Source organism: Setaria viridis, chromosome 6, assembly GCF_005286985.2.
Source record: "Setaria viridis chromosome 6, Setaria_viridis_v4.0, whole genome shotgun sequence".
In the NCBI taxonomy this organism is placed as follows: Eukaryota; Viridiplantae; Streptophyta; class Magnoliopsida; order Poales; family Poaceae; genus Setaria; species Setaria viridis.
This window is the reverse complement of record NC_048268.2, coordinates 6,632,087-6,656,132: the sequence shown is the minus strand read 5'-3', so window position 1 is coordinate 6,656,132 and position 24,046 is coordinate 6,632,087. Positions and strand designations below refer to the sequence as shown.

The 24,046-nt window shown below is 44.1% G+C and overlaps 5 protein-coding genes across 7 annotated transcripts; 2 read left to right on the top strand and 3 right to left on the bottom strand.

Moving 5' to 3' along the window:
• Positions 1-195: 195 nt before the first annotated feature.
• LOC117860872 (probable sugar phosphate/phosphate translocator At3g14410) lies at positions 196-4,676 on the bottom strand. Its single transcript, XM_034744277.2, has 8 exons — positions 4,271-4,676; positions 2,549-2,656; positions 2,362-2,396; positions 1,686-1,798; positions 1,326-1,587; positions 976-1,244; positions 688-878; positions 196-587 (listed from the first exon to the last, which is right to left on the bottom strand). Exons 1-7 carry the CDS (start codon positions 4,409-4,411, stop codon positions 733-735), a joined length of 1,074 nt encoding a protein of 357 aa, XP_034600168.1. The 5' UTR covers positions 4,412-4,676; the 3' UTR covers positions 196-587; positions 688-732.
• Positions 4,677-7,818: 3,142 nt separating this feature from the next.
• On the bottom strand, positions 7,819-13,747 carry LOC117862139 (uncharacterized). Its single transcript, XM_034745654.2, has 16 exons — positions 13,312-13,747; positions 13,100-13,212; positions 12,432-12,588; positions 12,222-12,360; positions 11,871-11,964; positions 11,585-11,713; positions 11,336-11,436; positions 11,138-11,251; positions 10,678-10,895; positions 10,101-10,157; positions 9,842-10,023; positions 9,630-9,753; positions 9,458-9,513; positions 8,814-8,959; positions 8,530-8,703; positions 7,819-8,418 (listed from the first exon to the last, which is right to left on the bottom strand). Exons 1-16 carry the CDS (start codon positions 13,596-13,598, stop codon positions 8,137-8,139), a joined length of 2,373 nt encoding a protein of 790 aa, XP_034601545.1. The 5' UTR covers positions 13,599-13,747; the 3' UTR covers positions 7,819-8,136.
• Positions 13,748-16,720: 2,973 nt separating this feature from the next.
• On the top strand, positions 16,721-19,718 carry LOC117861476 (E3 ubiquitin-protein ligase RGLG4). Its single transcript, XM_034745041.2, has 11 exons — positions 16,721-17,182; positions 17,400-17,484; positions 17,583-17,723; positions 17,886-17,999; positions 18,109-18,206; positions 18,288-18,367; positions 18,461-18,566; positions 18,698-18,825; positions 18,928-19,054; positions 19,197-19,253; positions 19,359-19,718. Exons 1-11 carry the CDS (start codon positions 17,006-17,008, stop codon positions 19,443-19,445), a joined length of 1,200 nt encoding a protein of 399 aa, XP_034600932.1. The 5' UTR covers positions 16,721-17,005; the 3' UTR covers positions 19,446-19,718.
• A 699-nt stretch (positions 19,719-20,417) lies between these two features.
• Positions 20,418-21,470, top strand: LOC117861479 (major pollen allergen Ole e 10). Of its 3 annotated transcripts, none has more exons than XM_034745044.2 (4): positions 20,423-20,658; positions 20,761-20,816; positions 20,895-21,135; positions 21,229-21,470. In XM_034745044.2, exons 1-4 carry the CDS (start codon positions 20,589-20,591, stop codon positions 21,252-21,254), a joined length of 393 nt encoding a protein of 130 aa, XP_034600935.1. In that variant the 5' UTR covers positions 20,423-20,588; the 3' UTR covers positions 21,255-21,470. The 3 variants fall into 3 exon arrangements, with proteins under 3 accessions (XP_034600934.1, XP_034600935.1, XP_034600936.1); XM_034745045.2 differs by having other exon boundaries at positions 20,428-20,658; positions 20,764-20,816; XM_034745043.2 differs by having other exon boundaries at positions 20,418-20,658; positions 20,764-21,135.
• A 180-nt stretch (positions 21,471-21,650) lies between these two features.
• Positions 21,651-23,794, bottom strand: LOC117861478 (mediator of RNA polymerase II transcription subunit 21). The gene is made up of 5 exons (XM_034745042.2): positions 23,417-23,794; positions 22,546-22,617; positions 22,391-22,442; positions 22,209-22,292; positions 21,651-21,855 (listed from the first exon to the last, which is right to left on the bottom strand). The coding sequence occupies exons 1-4, from the start codon at positions 23,705-23,707 to the stop codon at positions 22,216-22,218; spliced, it is 492 nt and encodes a 163-aa protein (XP_034600933.2). The 5' UTR covers positions 23,708-23,794; the 3' UTR covers positions 21,651-21,855; positions 22,209-22,215.
• Between the last annotated feature and the right edge of the window lie 252 nt (positions 23,795-24,046).

The following is a 24,046-nucleotide window of genomic DNA, read 5'->3' as shown; positions in this document are numbered from 1 at the left end:
CAGCAGATTTCATTTAAACAATCCTTTTTGGGGAAAAAAATAGAAAAAAGACAGAAGAGAAAAATCGCGTGCCAGGAACAGCACACCATGCCGTTCAACCTCTGCAAAATAAGAAAAATAAGGTCCTTTAGCATCTGGCAACATGCACAGCAGAAAGAGAACCCTTCAAACAATCAGCATACAAGAATCGCGGGATTCAAAAACTTACATATCTCGCATTCTTTGATCTGCCAAAATTACATTGTCCTTGCAAACATGCCTCATTTCATATATAGGTACATCTTAGGTCCCATTCCCATGATTCCCCAGTCAACCAAGTACAAACAGGGATTCAGGTCTGCCTCTTTAGGAGCACCTGATGTGTTTGCTACAACAGTTCAAAAGAAAACATGACAGCATTTACATGGCCTAATTTTCATCTGTATGGCGCCCTCCCACCGTTTTGAGCAACAATAGTACAAATGCGATGGAGGTGTATTATCTTGATCATTGTACAAAATGTCTTCCCTGAAGATGGTGGGAAGAAAAATGAATGTATAGTTCCAAGGAGAGCTGGCCAACCCAACAAAAGCGAGACTGCAATTCTCCTGGATCACAAGTAAATGCAAACATCACATCACGAAATTTCTGTGGATGGCATTTGCGTGCTTGGTGCAGTAGCGACATCAATAGTTAAGTTTGTGTTACCTTTCTGAAAAAGAAAACTGTTTCAAAATCTCGCTACTTTTGGTGCTAGGAAGCTTCTTTTGTAGAGTTCATTGATATCTCAACATCTCGAGGGTTTCCTGGGCTGAACTTGTTCTCATCACCCTGCTGTGGGTTTGCTTGAGGTTTCACCTTGAGCTTGAGATTGTTATATGCAACAACTCCTGCTATGGCTTCAGGATGCAGAATTTAAAGATAAAAAAAAGTTACCAAATAGATACAGAAAAAGTAATGATGAAGATCAATAATCCATATCCATCAGTAGAATACCTATGGCATAACCAATTATGTTTATGAAGGTAAGCTGTGTATCAGCAAAGATGGCAGCTGACAGCAGAACTACAGACCAATCCCTCACAACTCCAGTAACACGAGCTGTCAGTGCACTTGTCCGAGATATGACAAGGAAAACCGACATATTGAGTACAAAAGTGCACAGGCAGTTTAAGAACAATGTAAATGGTGGGAAGTTCCACGAAATACTATCATCCATCTTTGGCTTCTCTAAGAACAACCAGGGAATAAAGAGGCACAGAGCGCTGCAAGAAAATCATAAATGAATTAAAACAACAATTGGTTTTTTCAAGTTAATTAATCAGAAGAGTTAACGGACAATGTACCTGCAAGGGCTAACATAGTACATCATGGATATCAAGTTCAGCTTGACGCCCTTTTTCTTCAGAAATATCTCAATGAAGATAAGTCTTAGGGCTTCTGCAACAACTCCACCCATCTGGTAAACCACTCCAACCCAACTAATTGTAATTTCACCAACAGAAGCCACAATAACTCCGACGCTAATGACAGACATGATAGCAAGCATTTTATAGCTCATTTCTTCTAGGCCAAATGCTGCTCCAAGGAGAAACACAGCTACAGGCACTGTAGTGTTCAGTAAAGAGAATATGAGCACCATGTGTACAGTTAATGAAAGCCTATGCTTTCCCATCTCTATCCAAAAAAAACAGTAACACACATACTTATTGCCTTCAACATCTGTGCAAATGCAACAGATATGTAGAGGTACGCACTGTTCCCTAGCCAAAGTGTCATTGCAAACATTGCTCCAATTGGAATAACTGAACTGATATATCTGAAAGTTCAACTGAAGTGGTAAGAAAAAATAGTGCAATTACAGCACGCACTAAGAACAAAACAATGAATTCAGAACAGCACAGGAAAACAATATTCCCACTGCTTCCATAGTTTAAATCAAAACCTTCCCAAAAGAATATGCAGCTAACTTATTCTAGAATTCAGATTTAACTTAAAAGCATGGTAAAATTACTGTTTAAGAACTACTAAGGTCCAAGGACTATCAATATTCTCATCCTTCCATGCCTACAATTTTGGCATATGCTTACTCACAATTATTCCCTAATCAGAAGCTTCAGCGTCAAAAAATAAAATCCACTAGTCAATTTCGACTTTTAAGGTCTTCCTTTCCTGCTGAGAATGCTATTGTATTTGCTCTAAGGAAAAGTATGTCGAAGGTTAAACTGGTGTTTCTTCGAGAACTTAAATTTCAATATTAGAACATAAGGGAACATAAGACATGTATGCATGTGTCTTCTCATGGCTGAATGGGCACAGACAATTTTATGAGAAAAAAAAGTAGTTTATAATTCTAAGAAATTAGAGTGATCCGAGACTCACATATCTGTAGTCATTCCCTCCTCAATCTTTATGATCTGGGAAACATCATCAAGACAAAAGTTAATAGTAAGCACAGTCCCAGATCTATAGAATATCAATGGAGCAAATGGAACCACAGGAAGTCTCAGCCTCTAAGTAGTAACACAGCAAACAAATTGTGTGTCATTATAAGCTCATGAATCAGTACCTTAAAAACTTTCGTAATTGCAAAGCACACAACAGATGAGAAGACCATATGAAGCAGAGTTAGTGCCACCGGATAGGGGAAGTTGATCTCTTTTGAGGATAAGACCCACTGCATCAAGCGAAAACAAGTCTTAACAAAGGCTGTTCAATGTCATAAAATGAGTTCAAATTCATATTCATCGCATGAATGATGCTTCACATATTTGCAACCGGCGTAGGGGAGATCCATTAGGGCATGAAATTTTTGCTACTACACCAAAACTACTACATTCAAACAACTAAAAGTAATTTTGCAGAATTCACACATTGAGTCAGTGTGTATTAACTGAAAACAAAATCCTGCTTTACAATATGACGTCAAACAAAACCAAGTCCTCAAGAGCCCTAAGCAATGACGATTAATTCAATAAAAGCCACAGTAATTCAAATTTACCCTCATATCGCAGCATATGGAAGAAAAAAAACCAACACCTGTCCTATAACCTATTGGAGTGTTCTTAGTCTTGTTACTAAAAATGAGATAGAGCCGATGAAATCTGCAGAAATTGTTAATTTCTAAATTTCAATGGGGTGATCTATTAGAGGCTATCCAATTGACCGGGAAAAAGAAGTATGTTAAATTTGCGAAGTGTCCACTGCTGAGTGTTGATTTCCAGGTCAAATGATCTATCTTCTAGAACAGGCCTCCAAGTCAAGCAAAACTCAGTTTGAAATGTTCTCAAAGCACCTACCACTAGAAATGCATTTCCAGGAGAAATCTGGTCACCGGAGAAAAAAAATATTCTTCAAAATTGCCAGCAGAACAAGTCATAGTATCAAAAAGGACCTCTATATCCCCTTCAGGGACACTGCACTAGACTTTACTAATCGTCACATGTTTTGCCAACTTTAGCAGCAAAGGAGAGAAAAAAACAGAAATAATTTTCTCATTGCTGAAGCAGATATGAGCTGTCACATGAGAAGCAAGTCAACTCGCCCCAACAGAAAGGAGACCCACATCGTGCGAGCAAAGGAACCCAGCAAGCAACAAAGTCAGCCTGAAGCATTCACCAGATCTCAAGCTGCAGAACAGTGAAATCGATGGGAAAGGCGAAAGGGGATCTGCAAATGACATTCACGAAGCCCAGTTTGAAGGCTACCTAAATGTGTAGGATAATCAGCTCCCAGGAACGGCAATTTTGTCCTGAAACTTGATAGGAAGCTAAAATGGCTAGGATAATCGGCTCCCAGGAACAGCAAATTTGTCATGAAACTGTCTATAGTAAAACGAATTTTGAAAAGGTAACAGTACAGCTACATGAGCACACTACTCCGGCAGTCCGGCTTTTCCCCCTGGCATACAGAAGCATATACTGATTCAGTGATGAACATAGGGGGCCAAGGATGAATCCATCGCATCACCGGAGCAAAGCAAAACTTAAACTCGACGATCACGACCGGTCCCGTCCCCAAATCTCAGCGCACGCACTCCACAGCATGTCAGCACCCACCAAAAAAGTCCCCCAACCGGAGCGCATTTCGGCATCCAGGATTTCAGCAGGACCGAGCACGCCATCTCCCGCCCCCACGCGACGAATCAGCACGGACCCCCGCCCCCTTCCTCAACGCTAATCTACGCAGAAAGCCCCGAGGAACCCGACCCATTTCCGCGGCCGCGGTAGCGCGGGGCGGGAGGGGAGCCCGTCCGGTAGGGAGCGGGGGATTTTGGAGGAGTCGGGCTTGCCTTGTTGAAGAAGATCTGGCCGCCGGAGATGGCGATGTAGAAGAGGAGGTGGAAGTAGGTGACGGCGCCGTCCCTCCACGCCGCCTTGCTCTCCGCCGGCTGCTGCGGCGGCGGCTTCCCGCCATTATTACTCCTCTCCATGGGCACCCAGACCGCGGGGGCTCGTCGAGGGGGTGAGCTCGCCTCGCCGTGGCTGACCCTGGCGGCGGTGGATGGCCGCGCTGGGGCCTGGGGGTTGGTGCTGGTGCTGAGGCGCCTCGTGATTCGCGTGCGCTTCTTCCCGTCGAGGGAGGGGAGGGAAGGCAGTGCCGCAGGGTGGGTGGAGCTTGGAAGACGAGATCCGGCACCGGCAGGGGATGTTTGCGTGCGCCACGCCTGCCACTGCCTCGGGCTTCGCAGCAGGTCGGCCCAAGCAACCGTGCACGGTATGGCCCACAACCCCTCTGCTTTGCTCAGCTTTGGGAAGTCAAAATTAGGCGAGTCAAAGGTTGGGCACGCAGGAGCACGACGCTGTTGGTACTGGCTGCTATCGTGCCGGTGCGTGCTAGGTGAGTGTATCCCGTACTTGCAAGCCGCCGACAATCCTTTTTTCCACCTTTCGGGGGACGGGTCGTCACGGTGACGAAAAGGCGAGCACACGGTCATGTCGTCGTGTGCATGCCGAATCCATTTTCTCCGTTGCACTCTCATTTTTTATGAAATAGGAACAAACACAGCTAATAAAAAATATATTCTCCTCGTTCTAAATTACTATTTATTTTGATTTTTTTAAATACATAACTTTTGATATGCATCTGGATGTATATATTATCCAGATCCATAGCAAAAGTGATATATGCAGAAAAGCTAAAATAAATAATAATTTAGGACGAAGGGAGTAGTATGCAATGCATAAAAAAATCATAAGTACAAAGTGCAGCTTGTAATTGAAGTTACCATGAAATAGACAACCACTACTAGCTTAATTACATAATACTATAGTCCTTAGTGCTAAGTCTCGCTTTAAAGTTTTGCGCAATCTATAGGGGCCGATGCCCCTCCTGTCATACTAGGGTGCTATGTTTCCGTGGCATTTGTTTCCTGCCATCACCGGATTAAGAGACAAAACAAAGCTACATCACAAGGAAAAAAAATTAATGATTCGATGTGAAGAATAAATGTTAGGATCTAGATTTTGCTCGCGGTGCAGGGGTAGCAAGGATGAAGTCGTGGCCTAATTAAGCGGCAGAGTGAACAGGATTTAGGCACACTTCGATCCCATTGCCACGGCCGGTTCGAGAAAACTTAATTTGTTTTGCAGATGGGAGACGATGTCTGTGGGATTTAGTAGACGATACAGTAAGAAGGGAAGCAACAGGTGAGGTTTTGAACCTCTTCGCTTCAAAATGGCAGGAGACAATAAGAGAGGTGGCGAAGTTCACATGTAAAAGTGTTCTTAATGAAAATATCCTTTGAATGTAATGGTTGAGCGGTTAATTGATGTAAAGTACCATTGTAACCTCTCTATAATAGAAGGGCATAGAAACCGTAGAGGAGAGGAGGAAAAAGTGTTGTATTCACTTCTCAAGTACCAGTACTAGAAGGAAGTTTAACTCTTCATTCCCCCTCGGCTGTTGGTCGTGTGTCGCATGGTTGATCTTTTATCCCAACAATTTTAGCGCCATCGTGGTTCAAATTTAAACCATAAATCTACAATGCCGGTGAACGAAAAACCTAAACCTACTAATCCACAAAACGTCATTGATGACCCTTAGGCGGCGAACCCTTTTGAAGTTGTACCAAATTGCTCCGACGAAGTTGAAGCATAAGACTTTGTTGATGGTGAGCTGCAAGTTGATTTGGCAGAAGCCGGAGTAGAAGACAAAGACCTAGCTCTTGACAAGGAGATGCAGTCCACTTCTCAAGTGCAGACAAGGTCTCAAGCTGAGGCAGCGACTACTACGGGAAAAGCTTCTCAATAGGCCGAGGAAGAAAGATTGAGGTATCGGGCTATGAAAGAAGAAGTTAAAAAGCAAAGAGTGCTTGAACAGCTGGAAGCCAAAGAACGCAAAACTCAATCAAGCAAAGAACAACACAATTGATGCTACAAGCCCAACAGAGTGAAGAATGCCAGTTGAACGAAGATACTGCTTCTGACGAAGTGGAAAGTACATCAGATGGTTTTTATCCAAAGGTGCGGAACATATACCGCAGCACAAACACCAGGTGTAGCATGCATGAACCTTTTGTTTGACTCATTTTTAAGATTAAATTGCTAGACTCTATTAATTCGGTGGCCACACTCTAATTGGTTAGCCAGTTAGGTGACGGTTTGAGTGGCGAACCATATGGCCCCTATTTTTCTTAAGAATGAATAACAAAGCTTCTTATTCTTAGTTTTGACAATAAGAAGGAAGCCACTACACATAATGGTGGAGTCGGATCTCGACACAGGGAGAGGAGGCAACAAACGACCCACATTTCCGGTCTTGTTCGCCGAGTCATTTTAAAGAGCTCAATGATAAACCTTATGGGGTTTTATTGACGTATGTTCTTAAAAATATTGTAGACCATGTCAATACAACATTTCAGCTTATTTTGATTCATTGACATAATTGGAGAAAAGTAATCTTAGAATATAAATGGAGTAGAGACAACTCAAAATATTGGCATATCATTTTATAAAATATTTAGCATTATGCAATATTTACTAGCTTAATTAGATTGTACTATAGACCAGAGTGCTAAGCCCTGCTTTAAAGTTTGCACAATTAATAGGGGCATATGCCCCTGCCAAACTAGGGGTGGGATCCCACCCCATAAAGTTTAGCCCATCACATCGAATGTTTAGATATTAATTAGGAGTATTAAATATAGATTATTTACAAAATTCATTGGTGGAGGCTAAATGGCGTGACGAATCTATTAAGTCTAATTAGTCCATGATTTGACAATGTGCTGCTACAGTAACTATTTGCTAATGATGGATTAATTAGGCTTAATAGATTTGTCTTGCCGTTTAGCCTCCATCTGTGCAACTAGTTTTATAATTAACTCATATTTAATCCTCCTAATTAGCCTCCGAATATTTGATGTGACACGGACTAAACTTTAGCTAAGAAACCAAACACCCCCTAAGTTTACCTGGCGGAAAAAGAGGCAAAACTAAGCTGCATCACAAGAAAAGAAAAGAATGGTGCCATGTAAAGAACATGTGCTTTGCCAAAATATCCCTCGACGCTCTACACCGTAAAAAATAAGTGAAATCACCTAACGAATTTGGTGTGGTGAGGGATTTTGGGCAGAACAGAACAACGGGTTCCACACTTTGCAATAAAGTTTATTGTAGAATCTCAAACTCAAGTACCGTGTGGAGTGGTTTTTTAACTTTCTTAAGTATCTAAGGCTTGCTAACGTATTTGGAGATTACTGAAGTAGCTTGTTAGATAATTTGAGTTTTTATTTTTCTTTGTACATAAGATCTTTTGATGTTTTGGCTGCATATTCGTTTAGAACATGTGCCACTTTATAATGTTTGTGGTCTGATGCATTCTTGTAAAAGAATACCGGAAGCCGGAATACTATCTTCCATTATTAAAAAATCTAAGGCTCGCTAGCACCCGGGCCACAGATCAGCACAATTGGTAGCGTTTGTTCCGAACTTTTCTCGGGACGATTTTCTTGGCTTCTATTTAATTTCCACTGATCTCGACTGAAATGTTTCATCATGTGGATACTAAACTACGCAACGTGTCATGCTGTTCCTTTCCACACCGACAAGAGCCTCCGTCACGACTGCCTCCAGCAATGTACGTAGCGGCAGATGTGGTGCGTGCCATGACAGACACCTACCCAGGAAAAAAAAACAAAAATCAAAATCAGAGCCCCTAGTCCAAAGAGACGTTGATCTTGAGGCGAGACTCGGTGCTGATGGTCTCCTTGTTGGTGGCGCCGGCAGGATGGTCGCCGCACTCCAGCCGCAGCCGCAGGTGAACGGGCTTCATCACCACCAGGTCTCTCGCGTCCCCGCGGCTCCCCATCAGCAGCTCCACGCAGGCGTGCTCCTCGCGGCGCTGGCAGCACATGATCTGCTTGACAAGGGCTTCCTGATCCGCGCGATCGTTGGTCGCCCTCGCGAGCTTCAGGTACAGCGCAGCAGAGGCCACCAGCTGCAAATCATATGCATGGTAGTGTGATGTGTTTGATCTGCATTGTACTATGGAATGGAAGTATGTAGGAATGGATGAGAAGTTTTTGCTTCAGATGATACTGTACTGTACCTCACATGTCCCAGGGCTGACATTCACCGCACAGGTGAACTGCACCCTTCTCTGGTCTTGGTAGCTTTGATCAGCGGGTTTGTCATCGCCTCCATGTGCAGTAGTAGGTTCCTGGGCGACTTCAGAGAAGGCTAGGTTGTCCAGCTCATCGTACCACTGCTGTGCGATACCAACCTGATGGCATGTGTATCCACATGAAGGATTTAGACTTTTGCCAACTAGATTTGGACTAAACTATCAGGAAAAATCGCAATGCACACTGGAAAAAAGGCAGTGCTTTTTACCTTTTCTGTGGGCGTGTCGGGTCCATCAGAACCAGAGACCTCAGCACCAGATCCCCTCACTTGGCGACAGATACAATTCTCAGCCAAAGGTGCAGCAAGTTCAGTGTCAGCTGGAATGTCTATGTAGACCGTGATATTGCATCTTCCTGTTAAATTTTAACACCCTCCAGTTACAACGCTATTCTTACTTGATAACATACTAGGAAGCAACACCCCATTAATTGAGAAAACAGATGGAGTCACCCTTGAGACTATGCATTCTGATACCTCAAATTAATTTTCACGATTATTTCAAGTGTGGTTGTCCATTTAATTCTTGAAGTTCTTTAATTATGCAGTTGCATATAACTTCCATTATCAAATCACAATATTAAAAAATGAAGGAAATTTTTTTAAAAAAAAACTAGAAATCACATGTAATGAGTAGCAAACAATATCAAATTCTCTGAGAGAAAAGGCATTCTGTGCTGCAGTCATGCAGACGACAGAATCATGAAATGGTTGCGCCATCTCAGGGAAAAAAGGGGAGTGGTCCAACTAACAATTGCAGGTAGATATCACATAAATGCACGCTAACTACTACCAACACTAAGTATCTACTACCAAACATATTAGCAGAAGAAAACCAGCCATACGAAAGTTACCAGGAAGCACATCTACTTGACGGACATGCTCCTCAAATTGTTCAGTTGAACGACCCCTGCAAATTCAAGGCAATGACAAAGAAATGTTAGAACACTTAAAAAGGGCAGGCTTCTGTCATCACCTTAATCAGCAAAATCAACTTCCATGCATGACAAAGAATCAGCAGCTCACCAGGTTGATACTCTCTCAAGATTGCAAATAGACCAATATGGCAAACCAAGGACCTCACAGTTAGAGAAATTAATATTTGAGGTGTTCTTGGTATCCAAGTCATGCTTCAGAACCCTCTGACCATCTTCAAACATAGGAGAAAGAATTGGAATCAACTTTTATATGATTTGACACCAAAAGAAAACCTTAATATCAAACAACTATAGATCAACCTGTATCACCAAATATAATATAATTATGAAATCTTGAGACTGACGATACAAGTTCCTTGCTGGTGACCTTCTCCAACAGATCAGAAAGTTCCTTAGCAGTTGATGAACGATTCGTGTGTATATCCTTAAGAAGGGCAAACCTCTCATTTACTGTTTGCTGATATGACTCCATTACTTCAGCTCTACCTTCACATAACTTTAACTCAGTGAGCTAAGAAAAACAAGTAGTAACATATAAAACAAAAGAAGCCATGCTAACCTTCCAATATCCTGTTTCTCGCCAGTTGATATTCTCAAGATCCATGGACTTTCAAAGCTGCAAAATAGCAAGTTTCAGGAGTAAGAAGAATTACTAATAATTCAATAGCCAGATCATATTTCCACAGTGGGAACAAACCAGAGTAGACTATTGGCATATTGTGCCTGTATGCAGCATTAAAAGTTTTAAAACTTCAAACATAGCATTAAGCCATGAATCACCATTAACATTGGTTGAACACTAACAGAAAATGCAGTGAATTTCACTAATATGTGCTTTGTCCCTCGTATAAACTAAAAAAAATGGATAGAAAGTATTTACAATATTATCGTTGGGCCTCACTATCAGAGTCAGCATAAAACTGAGAATTAGGTTGAATTACAGAAATGTATTAGTATAACATATCAAGCCCAAAACCAAATTGGGTCAACATAGGAAGGGTGGACAAGACAAAGTGCATGAGGTAAATCAGGATTCAGATTATACAAACTGCTATTGAAGCATTATACTATGAGAACGAGTTAATCAAATTGGCATCTGAAAAAGTCAAGAGTAGGAGATGAGAAGAGGCACCTACCTGCGGTCTGCAACTAATAAGTCATCCTCTGAAATCTGTATCAAATGCCATGGAAGTGCTACTGAGTCTGCATCAAAATCTTGAATAGTTGGAGCAATTTCTTTTCTCAAACCAAGCTTATCAGTAATCCAACTCCAAATGCCACTGCTTTTATTAGACACTGGATAAACTGTTTCTAAAGTCCTCCTTCCTAAATCTGCTTTTCGGACAGCGTGATTCTGCAAAATGTTTCACAAAGGGACAAATAATACAATCTTTAGTGTTGTGGGTAGTCATCAATCTTCACAATTAAGAACAACTAGACACTGTGACTTCCAACTAAGAATTGGGTATATCTCCAAGCACCTTAGTAGTTTTTACTGATCTAATATAAAATCAAAGAAACAAGTAAGTAAAAGTTAAAAGCATGTATTTATGGTGTCAAAATGAATAGGCAAAGGCAATCTACTGCGGATAATACCTCCGAATCTACAATATATAGACAGTCTTCATCAGCATGGTAAAATGATGACGCTGGGCGCAAGAACTTGGCTGATTCAAACTCGCCATCCTCAAAGCCTGGGGAAGATCCAATCTGCAAAGCAAATGAGCAAAAATCAATTCATCATCTTCATACAAATAAAACTGCAACCCAAGTTAAACAGCAAGCCATGCTTACACAGTCTAAAATCATCCCATCGCTGTTGCTAATGATGATCCTATGATGGTTACTGTCAGAGATAAAAATACGATTCCCATCTTCATCAACTGATATGCATGCTGCAGCACATTAAACTGTATATTACCACATCTGGATGGAAAAAACAAAGATATAGTTGATTGGAATATGCACTATATCCATATATTTAGGGTCCACACTGATCCTTGAAGTAATAAGTTACATGAAGGAATAGCTGTAACTAGGTACCTGGGTGGTTAAGTAACAGGTTTCTGAAGGAACCAACATATGGCTCTCTGACAACATCTTCTTTCTGCCAAGAAACTCTTGATAGAACATTTTCAGAAGGTTCTTTCAACAGACTAAGTTCCTCTATGGCTGCATTCAGAACGGTTCAATGTTTAAGAAATATAGCAAATATGGAGGATATCAACTTTTCAAGATAAATCGCAGAGAAGCTAAAGAGTTCGGCAAAAATAAACAAGAAAATAGCATTTATAGCATCAAGAGTATACAAATGTTGTTCAGATTTTACCCTTAATAATGACATCAGGCTCCTCAACCCACTTTGTGAATAGCATAGGGTCCTTAGAACCTTCAAATAGCAAGTAGCAAGCACCATTTGTCATCTGAACACTCATCAAAGGACATTTCTTGTTTTAACAAAGTATTTTATATGATAGCTATAATGCATAAAACAAATGTAACACAAATCTTCAATGCTTATATGGAGAATCAGAGACAGATTAGAAAGGTAATGGAAAGTGACAAAGTGTATAATTACAATACAATCTATGGCATTCTACATGTAAAGTGCTTATGGATACAAGAAAAAAAATTCAAATTTCTCTAGTAATGTGACAATTGGCATGGGTGTGAGCCTCACATTGGAGAAGTCTTTGTCTATCATCAAGATAGGAAATGCAATGTACTCCGTAGCTATCGTATGGACTGCTTGGCTTTGAGCAGCTAAGGAAGTAATATCACTCCCATGTTGCACAGCAAAAACATTCAAGCGTGGATACCTAAAACAGGGGAGATCAGAAAAGTTCAAGATTGCAGTCGAATTTAAAGCTGGCAAGTTTTATACAACTACCTCTGTTGCAGATATTTCAATCTCTCAAAAGCAACTGAATGATTGCTGCTGATGTTTAATGTTCCACAAGATTGATATAAGAGAACAAGATATATTCCTTCTTCATTCATGTTCCTCCAAATGTCATTCATGGCGTTCAACCAACAGTGATTTTGTCCTGCGCCACAAAAATAAAGGAAAGGGTTAAAAGATAGCAATAACCCCTGAAAAAAAAGGATCAGTATAAGTCAGTGTACACATGTTAGAATAGCCACAACTATCATGTTCTGTAATTTGTACCAGATACAAGTCCATTTGCTCTTCCAAAAAATTACGGAACAATTTATCATGTCCATGGTATAGTAGTTCTGACAGCTTTAGTTAACCCACAAAGATACAACCAAAGTACACATGGCACAAGACTCCTGTGGCCTTGCAACCATGGCAAACATCATTAAAAGGAATCCTGCTATCTCTGCATTGTTGGGACATAAAAAATGGGAAGAACATAACTCCTCCATAACCAGTATGCCAAATACTCAACGATTGTATTATGTATGGGTCTGCTCTCATAACAAACAATGACAGCGTATAGCAGCCAGGAAATAACCTCCAGTTGAAATGGTAGTTTCGACGGGCGTTAACTATGAGCACTGAGCACAAAAATACATGGGGCGTCACATAATTACCTTCAAGCTTCCCAAACGTCGACTTGATGAAATCGACGATCTCAGACTGCGAAGCAGCAGTGGTAGTGCTAGTGCTAGCCTCACTTGACGCCGCCGCCGCAGGGCACTCGGAGCTGCAAGACAATGGCAACACGTCAAACAGTCGCAAGCAGGGCCAGCATTTCCGGAGAAGAGAAGAAGCAAGCGAGGAGCAGTTACGCGGGAATCTATACCTCGAAGCAGCTTGGTGCACCGCCCTGGTAGCCATAGCAGCCGCATGCTGCCGCCGAGGAAACCGGGAGCGCGGGTGGGAGGCGGGACAAGCGGAGTGGCCGCAGCCGCTTCCTCCACCGTCTCCCAAGAGGTGGCTCGGACCGGGCAGCGCACCAAGCGAGGAGGAAGCGGGCGCGGGATCCGAGGAGATGAGGCGGCGAGGGAGAAGCGCCGCGGCGGCGGCGGGGCCAGTGCGGTGGCGCCTGAGACGCCGCAGCAACGCAGCGGCGGACGAGGCCTGTGCCATCGGAGAACCGGCCGTCTCCGAACTTGGTCGGCGTCGACGTCAGCGGGAGTGACGTAGGATCAACAGAGCCGCAGGCCGCAGCGCGGCGGCGGCGGCGGCGATGGGCGGCGCGGCGGGAGGGAGGCGGAGAGGAGGTAGGGCGGAGCGAGTGGGGGGCGAATTGATGGCGAGTCTGGGTTGGTTTGTTTTGGATGGGCCGAAACTTTGGGCCGCTCGGCTAATTTGGGCTTTTTTTTGTTTCTGTAGAGAAGATGGGCCGCACTTCGAAGAAGAAGAGGAGGAGGCGCGTAACCGTAAAGCGTCTCTCTCTAATCGTGCCAAATAGCTGTAAGTCAGTTTACATTGCTTCAAAAAAAAGTCAGTCTACATCAGCATTTCCAATATACCATAAAAAATTAACAAAGAGATATAAAAAATTGACCAATATTAAATTTAAGAGGGTAGAAAATACGTCATTTTTTAAGATGCACTTTATTTTATGGTATGTGGCTGGATGTCTTTTTTTTTTACCTTTTCGAAGATGCACTTCTCCCAAACCAATGTTCAATTCAAAAACTCAACAACCGTTCAAGCAAATTGAAGCATATAATCTCTTGGTTGCAAAAGGAATGGACAAATTGTTTGGCTGTACATGGATAATCTCGATACTGTGAAGTGGTGTACTCCCTATGCACTTTATCTGGAGTAGTATGGTGGCACAAATTAAAATGTATATAGTCAATGTGACTTCATCTTTTGACCCTAATACGTAGCACTAATCCTTAAAGCCTATTCTTCATTTCTTTTGAGCAGCAAATGATTACATTTCCATACCAAAACCAGGTTGGTTTTCAACTTTGCATCTTTCAACCATGCCGGTTGTTTGATCGAGATATACAGGTGTGTGAGTTGCAGTTGTGCAAACCGTCAAACTAACTGAAGAATCTTGAAATGATTGGCTCCTTCTGGAATAGCTTGAGAAAGGCAGAATATTTCCAAGCACTGAACATATGCACCTCCTTTCAAAAGCTTCCCTTTCTTTTACAGGCAGTCGCAAACTCACAACACAGGGAGGGAAATTTGACATTTTGGCACCATTGCTTACCATACACATGAAATGTCCTACAAAGAACACGATTCTCCACTAAGGGTCTATATCTCTGCGACCAATGAAATATTCACTTTATAGAATGCATCAAAAATTCAAAAGTTTGAACCAGTGTTGTTTGCATGATTCTCCGTTGTGGGACCGTGACCAACGCAATATCCACTTTTATCAAAGGGAAAAGTAATACTCGATGGTTTGGATAGTTGGCATAGAAAAAGGCTATTATCATTTTCAGTCACGCCGCAAACTATAGCAGTTGCAGCACAAAATACGACATTCATCGCGAAATGCATATCTAAACCACAGTCCATAGGCGGTGGAGGATTTCTGAGGTTGGCGACGGAGTTGTGAAGAAATTCCATAGTCAATGTCTCAGTCGACGAACCCGTGCTCAGAAGGAGACTCGAAGTTGAATGGGCAAGTTCCATCATGAGAAATAATCTTAAGTATGGCTGACCTTTCCTAGATTGCTTTAAACTCTATAAATCACCACCAACGAAAAAAATTGCCACCGGACATGGAGCCCACGGATTGACTCGGTAGTTTCATTTCATCGTCAAGTGTATATCTCCATTTGGAACTTCCTGGCTGTTGTTCAGATCGTCATTGGGAAGTTTCTTGCATTGCCACAAGTAGCCGAGCAACTCTGATCCCTTTCTCTAAGGGTGTGTTTGGTACCGGGGACAGGACGGAACGGAACGATCCCAAATTTGATGGTGTTTGGTTCGGAATCACGAGGAATGGGACGGTTAAAAAATAGAATATGATGTGAAGATGCGGAGCGGACAGGGACATCCCACTTCCAGGCCGTCTCGCGTCGTCCTCCTTCGTCTTCGCCCGAGATTGGAGCGCGGGGGGTTGGAAGTGCGAGCGGGATGAGCGATGCGATAGGGGCCCAAGGCCAGCGGGGGTGGGATCCTCCGACGGCGCGGCCTGGGCTCGGGGCTGGTGGGGCGAGCGCCCCAAGTGGCGCGGCCAGTGCCCAGGGCCGGAGCGGGGGCGGGGTCCTTCGGCGGCGCGGCCGGTGCTCCGGGCCGGAAGGGCGAGCTGCCCAGGCAACTCTTCTGGCACCCATGGCAGGCTGGGCGAGCTCCCCAGGCGCAGGCGGGGGTGAGGTCACTGAGGAAGAAGATTGGGGAAGAAGATGTGTTATTAGAGTGATAAGTGGGGTCCGCTGAAAGAGGCTAACGGAAGGGGAAAAAAAACAGTGTTCATTCCACGTAGTGCAGTGCCTCCAACCAAACAAAAATCGAGACGAATCCATCCTAACCAACCAAACACCTGTCGGGACAATCTTATCCTTAAAAAATAGGACGGGACCTGGTCTCCAAACTAAACACGCGCTAAAGCTTCCTGTTGGCTGCTAGACAAAGCTGACATGGCACGGTACATCGGTCACATGACTTGCCAATTCCTTAGCAACATCGTCAGACGGTTCCCATGCAAGAATCTCGGCGTAGTACACCTTTAGCTTGCGACGAAACTTGCGATAGACTCAGCATCATCCTCATCTCGAGAGCCCTACTTTATGGCACCTTTGGTAACAAGAGTTATTCAAAACTTTGAGCAAAAGGGTGGTTTCAGATATTTACACTGAACATACGTCTTCCCCATGAGCATCAAAGATAAACAAAGATATGGTCCATTTACACACGCTTAGTTAGTTCAGTTTGCATATAGAAAATGGAGAAAATATATTTCCATTTAATCATGCATGTACGAGATCAATGTGCTAAATTATACATGCATAAGATTTAAATGCATAAGATTTAAATTCTAGAACATCACTCTTTTTGGAACAAATTTTGAATGCCAAAACATCATTCTTTTTGGACGGAGGGAGTATGCGTGTTTAGTGAGATCGCATGTATCGGAAGTCTCGGGACCTTTAATGTCAATTTCAAGATTTGTCGATCCAATCTTTCGTTAGTATTCACACAATGCATTTACGAATATGTGTTATTGTGTTTGAAAAACAAAACAAAAAAAAAGAGTGAGCATTAAAGGAATAAAGATGCTTCCCCCTCGTTCCCCCACACAGAAACGAGCAACGAAAGGCTCAAGAAGTTTCATTGCAGCTTCCCAAAATCTCTTCCTTTCTCAGAACAGAATCAGCTTTATCTTCTCCCTGCCGTGCCATCCGCTTGCCCAGTTGTTCTTCGCGTGCGCCTGTCTCCGCCGCATGCTTTGTTTTGATTTGTTATTCCAAGAAACCATCGGGGGGCTCTAGCTAGCTCTTTCTTCCTCCTCGCATGTTACCGGGCTGCTGCCATCAGCCAGCGGCAGCCTGTACCATCGCCTTGGCCACCGGCGGCGGCGCATGGGTGGCGTGTTCGGCGCCTTGTTCGGCAGCCACCGCCGTGCCGGGAGGGCGCCGGCCGTCAGGCACCGCGGCCTGGCCACGCAGCCGTCGTCGGCCTACGACGGCGGCCGCCGGCGGGCGATGCTCAGCAAGAAGTACTCGTACATACCCGACACCTACACGTCGCTCGACCAGGTGCCCCCATCGACCTGCCATGGCACTGACAGAGCCATGAATTCTGCAGTAGCCTCTTCTTCCCCTTGATTCCTGTTGGACCGGCAAAAAAAAAGATCGGCATGATGCTGATTTGATTTTGGCAAGGAAAAAAAACTTTCTTGGGAATTTTTTTGGGGGGAAAAACACTGGCGCGCCAATGAAAGTGATCATCCATGTCTGTCTGGATGATGTGCAGGTGGCGGCGGCGCTGCGGCAGCAGGGCCTGGAATCGTCCAACCTCATCCTCGGAGTAGACTTCACCAAGAGCAATGAATGGACAGGTACGCTGAAGGAAAATGCAACCAGCATATATGTATATGTTCATCTTGTTACTATTTGTCATGCATTGATCTGACGAAATGTGGCATGGCTCGATCAGGGAAGCAGTCGTTCGGCGGGCAGAGCCTGCACAGGCTCGGCGACACGCCCAACCCCTACGAGCAGGCCATCAGCATCATCGGCAAGACGCTGGCGCCGTTCGACGAGGACAACCTCATCCCCTGCTTCGGCTTCGGCGACGGTAAGCTGCTTGGTTCCACAACACGGTTAATAATATGGCAACAACAATGCTTGCTTGTCTCCATTATTTGATCTCATCAAGAACAGGCTCATCACTGTTAGTCTGTTGCTGCATCTTGTTGTCTTCTTCTTCTTCTTCTTCTTCTTCTTGATCTTGCTGCAGCAACCACCCATGACTACAACGTGTTCAGCTTCCACCACGACAACTCCCCGTGCCATGGCTTCGAGGAGGTCCTGGCTTGCTACAGGAAGATCGTGCCACACCTCAGGCTATCCGGTGACGATCAGATCAATCCTCTGAAACCATTCTGCATTGTTTTGTTGTCGTGTGTTGCTAACATCTCTCAAAATACATTGGTCATCCATGCATTTGTCTTCCATGGCAGGGCCGACGTCGTTCGCGCCGATCGTAGAGGCGGCCGTCGACATCGTGGAGCGGAGTGGAGGGCAGTACCATGTTCTAGTCATAGTTGCAGACGGACAGGTGCTTGCACTGCATTGCATTGTCAGAGAATGAGAATCCGTGGATGGATACTGACTGTAAAAAAAAATTGATGCGGTTCAGGTGACTAGGAGTGTTGACACAGGTGACAGTGATCTGAGCCCACAGGAGAAGAGAACAGTGGACTCCATTGTCATGGCAAGGTAGAACTAGCTCAAGACATACAATGCACAACAGTCACAACGCCAAGTCTATGAACTGTGAAAAATAAAATTCTGAAACTTACTTCATCTCAGCTCCTACCCGTTGTCCATCGTGCTGGTTGGGGTCGGGGATGGTCCCTGGGAGGACATGCAGAAGTTCGACGACAAGCTCCCGACGCGCGACTTCGACAACTTCCAGGTGAAGGATCAATCAGCAAAGAATGCTCCATCCACAGCCTGAGCTCTGAAGATGAACCACATATTTTTCATTCCCCATCCAAACACAATGCAGCCTGTGTGCTCTGATGTCAAACACAACCCTCAATGCAGTTCGTCAACTTCACCTCGATCATGGCGAGGAGCACGACGGCGCAGCAGAAGGAGTCGGCGTTCGCGCTCGCCGCGCTCATGGAGGTCCCCATCCAGTACAAGGCCACCGTTGAACTCGGCATCCTAGGGTAATGTAGGATGTTACTAAGCATTGTTCTTCCAACTTAAAAGTCTGTAGCTGTCTGAAAACAGACTTTCTTGATTGTCTGAACATGCATGAATGAATGCAGTCGAACGACTGGGAAAGCTAAGAGGGTTCAGCCGGCGCCGCCACCACTACCTCAGAGGCAGTCGTCGTTAAGGAGGGGGAGCAGCAACGTTAGCTCTACATCGGCGCCATCTCCGAGAGATGATCAGGTGATAACAAAAGAAAGGAACAACAAGAAGAAGATGACAAGATTGTCACTTTTCTTTTTCTTCTGTTATAAATTTTGAGTCTGTGCCTACACTCACATATTGGATCAATGATGTCACAACAAATGCTCTCGTGTCCATGCAGGTGTGTCCAATCTGCCTGACCAATGCCAAGGATCTAGCATTTGGCTGTGGCCACATGGTGAGGGCAAATTCAGACTCTCTGGTTCATAACAATGTGATGCAACCAAATCCGAAAATATGGTTACTTATGTTCTGGTTCTTTTGGATTTTGTGCAAACAACAGTGTTGCAGGGAATGTGGGGAGAGCCTCACCAGATGCCCGATATGTCGGCAGCCGATACGGTCGAAGTTGAGGCTATATTCAGGATGAATAGGCTGTGCTAAAACATAACTTAAATTGCCATTGAAAAACATAGCTCAATCGCCATAAAACAGAACATACTGTGATCATGTACAGAGTGTCAAATGTGTAAGAAAGGAGTCAAGTTCAGGTCCTCTTCGTCTCGAATTTGGATGAACCAATGTTTCATTTGTGAGGAAGTTTTTAGTAGTTTGTGAGCTATTCTATTTGTTTTTGTTTATGCCATGTTAATCTGTAATATGTGTGGGGGAAGATATACAGAAGGTTCAATTGGGTACGTAATTCTTACTTGTATTGCCAGCAAAAATAAAGGAAATACAACAGGACAAATTGCTGATGTTGCGATGCCAACAGAAGCAAGCAAAATCTGCTAATATGTTTTTGTTCTAAAAATACATGCGCTAAAATGCGCACGGGCTGATTGTCAAAATGCGTCAAGCCGTCACATGGTCCAAATCACCCACAAAACCATTATAATTTCATGGGGAAAAACATGGCACACACAAATTTTGGGGGAAAAAATCGACTAGGTTCCTCATGATCAATCTGTTCTTAAGGAGCCAAGCCCCTTAAATTTCAATTTTTTGTCATGGATTATTTGTTCCTGAAAGAGCAAAAAGCCTATGTGACTTCTACCTCTCCGCGATTTTCCCTTTCTTTTTTTTACATGTGATTTCTAAGTTTCGATGTCTAATTTGTTTTGGGGAAAAAGGACAAAACCCCCAAAATATTTGTCTAGTTTCCGAGATTATTTTGTTCTGAAATATTGCCAGGCACTATTAAATTTCTACGATTCTCAGAATCAACCTGTTGCTGAGAGGCAGTATTTCCACGTCAACTGAAGATGAGGAAATCATTCTGATCATGGAATACTAAAAAGTGTGGCAATGTTGCAACGGACACAGCCGTTACTATCCCAGTAAATGTGGCCATAAATCGCGTTGATAGCAACCGTTTCTGCTGCTCACGCCCTTTGTGCTTCTCCTCTGTTTCAGTTGCTCCCCGTCCTCCTCCCTATAAATTTTGCCAGTCCAAAACCACCTCGTCAGCAAATCATCTGCAAAAAATCTCCTTTGTTTCTACTTTGCTGTCGCACCAGAATTGTATACACCAATAGGTTTGTAGCATTCTCTGATCCAGAAAACACAAGAAATGGCATCGTCCAACGTCACATTGCTCGCCTTCTGTGTTGCCCTCACACTATCGTTGCTTTGCAATGACGGTAACATCTCTTCCGACTTCACTCAAGATCTCATCCTTTCGCACAACGAAATTGCGCTCGAAATCAACAAATTTTATCTGCTTCTGACAAATTTGCCTTCAGCAGCATCAGCATCGGCAGAAGCAGTTGCACAACCGTTACGGCAGAGTCACAGAAAGGTAGGCAAATCATCTCCTGATGATCTGAAACACCTAAACCAGCATGATCTTCCTTTCCTGCTGTTACCTGCTTCTCAGGCGTCCAAGACCTGGTGCGTCGCCAAGCCGTCATCAGAGGTGGCGGCTCTGCAGGATAACCTGGACTTTGCCTGCTCGGAGAGCGACTGCGGCGCCATCCAGGGCACAGGCGGCTGCACCCGCCCCGACAGCCTGCTGTCGCGGGCGTCGGTGGCGATGAACGCCTACTACCAGGCCCGGGGGAGGAACTCCTGGAACTGCTTCTTCAACGGCACCGGCCTCATCACCATCACCGACCCCAGTAAGCACAGAATGGAGTGTTACCTTGCTGTGAGTGTGAGTATCACTGCTTGTGAACTGATTGGGGTTGACATGGTGGCTGGCATTCTTGCAGGTCTTGGCACCTGCAAATACGCTTGAGCTGGGAGGAATGCGGCGCAGCTGAGCACGGAATCCGACCAAATAAGAATTTAGGATGATGAATGGCCGCTTTTAGTTTGTTCATGTCTTGCAGCATCAGACATGCTAGAATTTCTCTCAATGTTAGCTTCGATGTCTATGTAATCTCTAAAGGCTCCCAATGTTGGCTTTTATGTCCAAGTAACCTTTAGAGATAATCATATGCTTCTTTCACAACACTATTTCATTCCGTCAAAGGGGCCGGATTTCAGTTGTAGGCCTTAAGAACAGCAGTAATGGAGTTGAAGCAGGTGGAGTATGTAAAAAAAATCATCACAAATGGAGGCAACCAATAAGGACCACATCCATCCACAAGAATACCAGCACAACACACAACAGCTCATAAAAGGCCAGACAAGTCCAACAAGCATACGATGCGTTAATTCCTAATTCAGTAGGTGCTTTTGGAATAACAGCACACAAAAGTTGACGAGATAGAATTGGCATTAATGTTTACATATCTATCCAGTACAGAATTCGAAAAGACAGAATAAAGGTTATGCTCCTCGCATTCATGTCTCCACCTTCATCCATTCATGAGAATAATTTGCTTTCAGCAAGCCTATTATGGCAGACATCAACAGAACAGAATAAATAGTGACACATGGAAAATTTGAGATTAAGATCAACAATAGCCAAGAGCTTCAATAAATTGGTTCTCTTTCAAGCCTATGGATTTTTGGTTATTTGCTTTGTGCACCTAGAAATGGTAGTGCTAAACATCACATGGAAGATATTTTCCTAAAAGCTGTCATGACCTATGGAGTGGCCATGTGGAGAATAAGAGCGTATGTATAGATTTTTGGGTGGCAAACGCTTCCTACTGCCAAAAATAATTCATACTGAAACCCAAGCAGTGACTGTCAGGAACCAAAAAGAAAAAAAAATTGCGAATGAGAATCCATCCAAACTTACATGCATACTATTCTGGCTTCTTCAAATTTATACAATTGTCTGTCGCTTCATTAAACAAGACCTCAACCTGCTTCAACTCCAGTTCTGTAACAGCAGCAAGATGTATCGTATCAGCAATCACTCACACCTTGCTAAGAAATTCACGGAGGTGCAGGAACTCAGAACAGTGAGAAGCATGTTACCAGCAGCTTCAAGTTGTTTCTGAAGCTCCAATCCCACGACTTCATTCTCTGCCTGCATATTCCAGATTTATGCACAATTTACAGTAGGAGTAAGCCTGATGCCCATCCTAGAAAAATTGGTGTTTGGCAAATTAATCTGATTGTCTGGTACCTACCTGCAGCTCTTGGATTCTTTTCAACTGATCCTCTTCTGATGACAGTGGCAACGCCGCAACAAGTGCATCAAACTGCATAGAAAGACCATAATTATTCCTCTGTGGGAAAAGAATAAAGTTGAAAGCAATTGGTAATTGCTAAGGTCGCAATTCAACATATGCTTTTCAGATGGACAGAACATACGCACGAAGAAAGGATTAGTCCTTTTCTTGGAACCAGAACTATAGCGCCACTAATCATTCTATTGCCTGTGGAAATCGTAGCAAACCCGTTTGGAGCTCCACAGCTAAAGTTTAGTCCAATGTTTTGATGCTATTTAGGACATGCAAATATGAGCTAATTGTAAAACTAATTGCATAAGTCATGACTAATTCGCAAGACGAACCTATTGATCCTAATTAGTCCATGATTAGCTCATGTTGTGCTACAGTAAATATGTGCTAATCATGGATTAATTAGGTTTAATAGATTCGTCTCGTGAATTAGTCACGACTTGTGCAATTAGTTTTATAATTAGCTCACGTTTAGTCTTTCTAATTGGTATCCAAACATCCGATGTGACCCGAACTAAAAATTAGTCCAGACATCCAAACACCCCCTAAAACCAGTGAGTGGCAACACAGTTTCATTGGTGAAGACTTGGTTTTGTAATCAGTGCTCCACAGAAGCAGAATAAAGCAAAAGTTTAATACAGTAACTAGACCTTCAGTCTGCAGCCACAGACCGTAGTCAATGACATGATAAACTACACCCAGATCCCTGCCCTCGCATTTTCGCAGTAACAACACAAAGCGAATGAGGAATCCCCGGGCGGACATTTGATCGAGCAGGTGGCGAGGCCGCGAAGTGAGGGGCGACAGGGTACTGTACCTTCTTGGCGGCGAGGACGAGGGCGTGGCTCATGGCCTTGGGTTGCTCGGCGAGGTCGAGCGCGGGCGGCTGCGGCGGCGCGGGTGGCTGCGCCTGCGCCGGGGCCGCGCCGGGCGGGGCCTGGACCTGGGGCTTGGCGTCCTCCTCGGGCTTAGGGTTGGGGTTGAGCGGGTCCGGGTAGCTGGTGGAGAGGCGGTCGGGCGGCGCGTCCCTCTGCAGCGTGCCGAAGGTGTTGACGGCCAGCATGGCGATCTCGCTGAGCTGCTCCTGCAGCTGCGTGATGATGTCCATGGCGAATCCCCCCTCCCCTCTCTCCCTCTCCTCTCCTCCCTCCCCCTTGTGTGATGTCGTGCCCCGTCGGCCACCAAGAAGAGGCAGCAGCACGCAGGCGAAGAGGAAGGCGAAGTTTTGTTGGGCCAGGCTGACCTCCATCCTGGAATGGGCCTTGGAGGGCCCAACCAGCCCACAGACTGTGGTGGGCCAGACCGACGCCTGACTGGCCGGCCTTCTTCCAGTGTTCCCCCGTCTCTGGTGTTTTTTCCCCCATCCCTGTATAAATAAATAAAAATATGATCGTGACTCTTAATAAGGAATGTTAACTCTTAACAAGGAATATTAGCTGCTAATCAC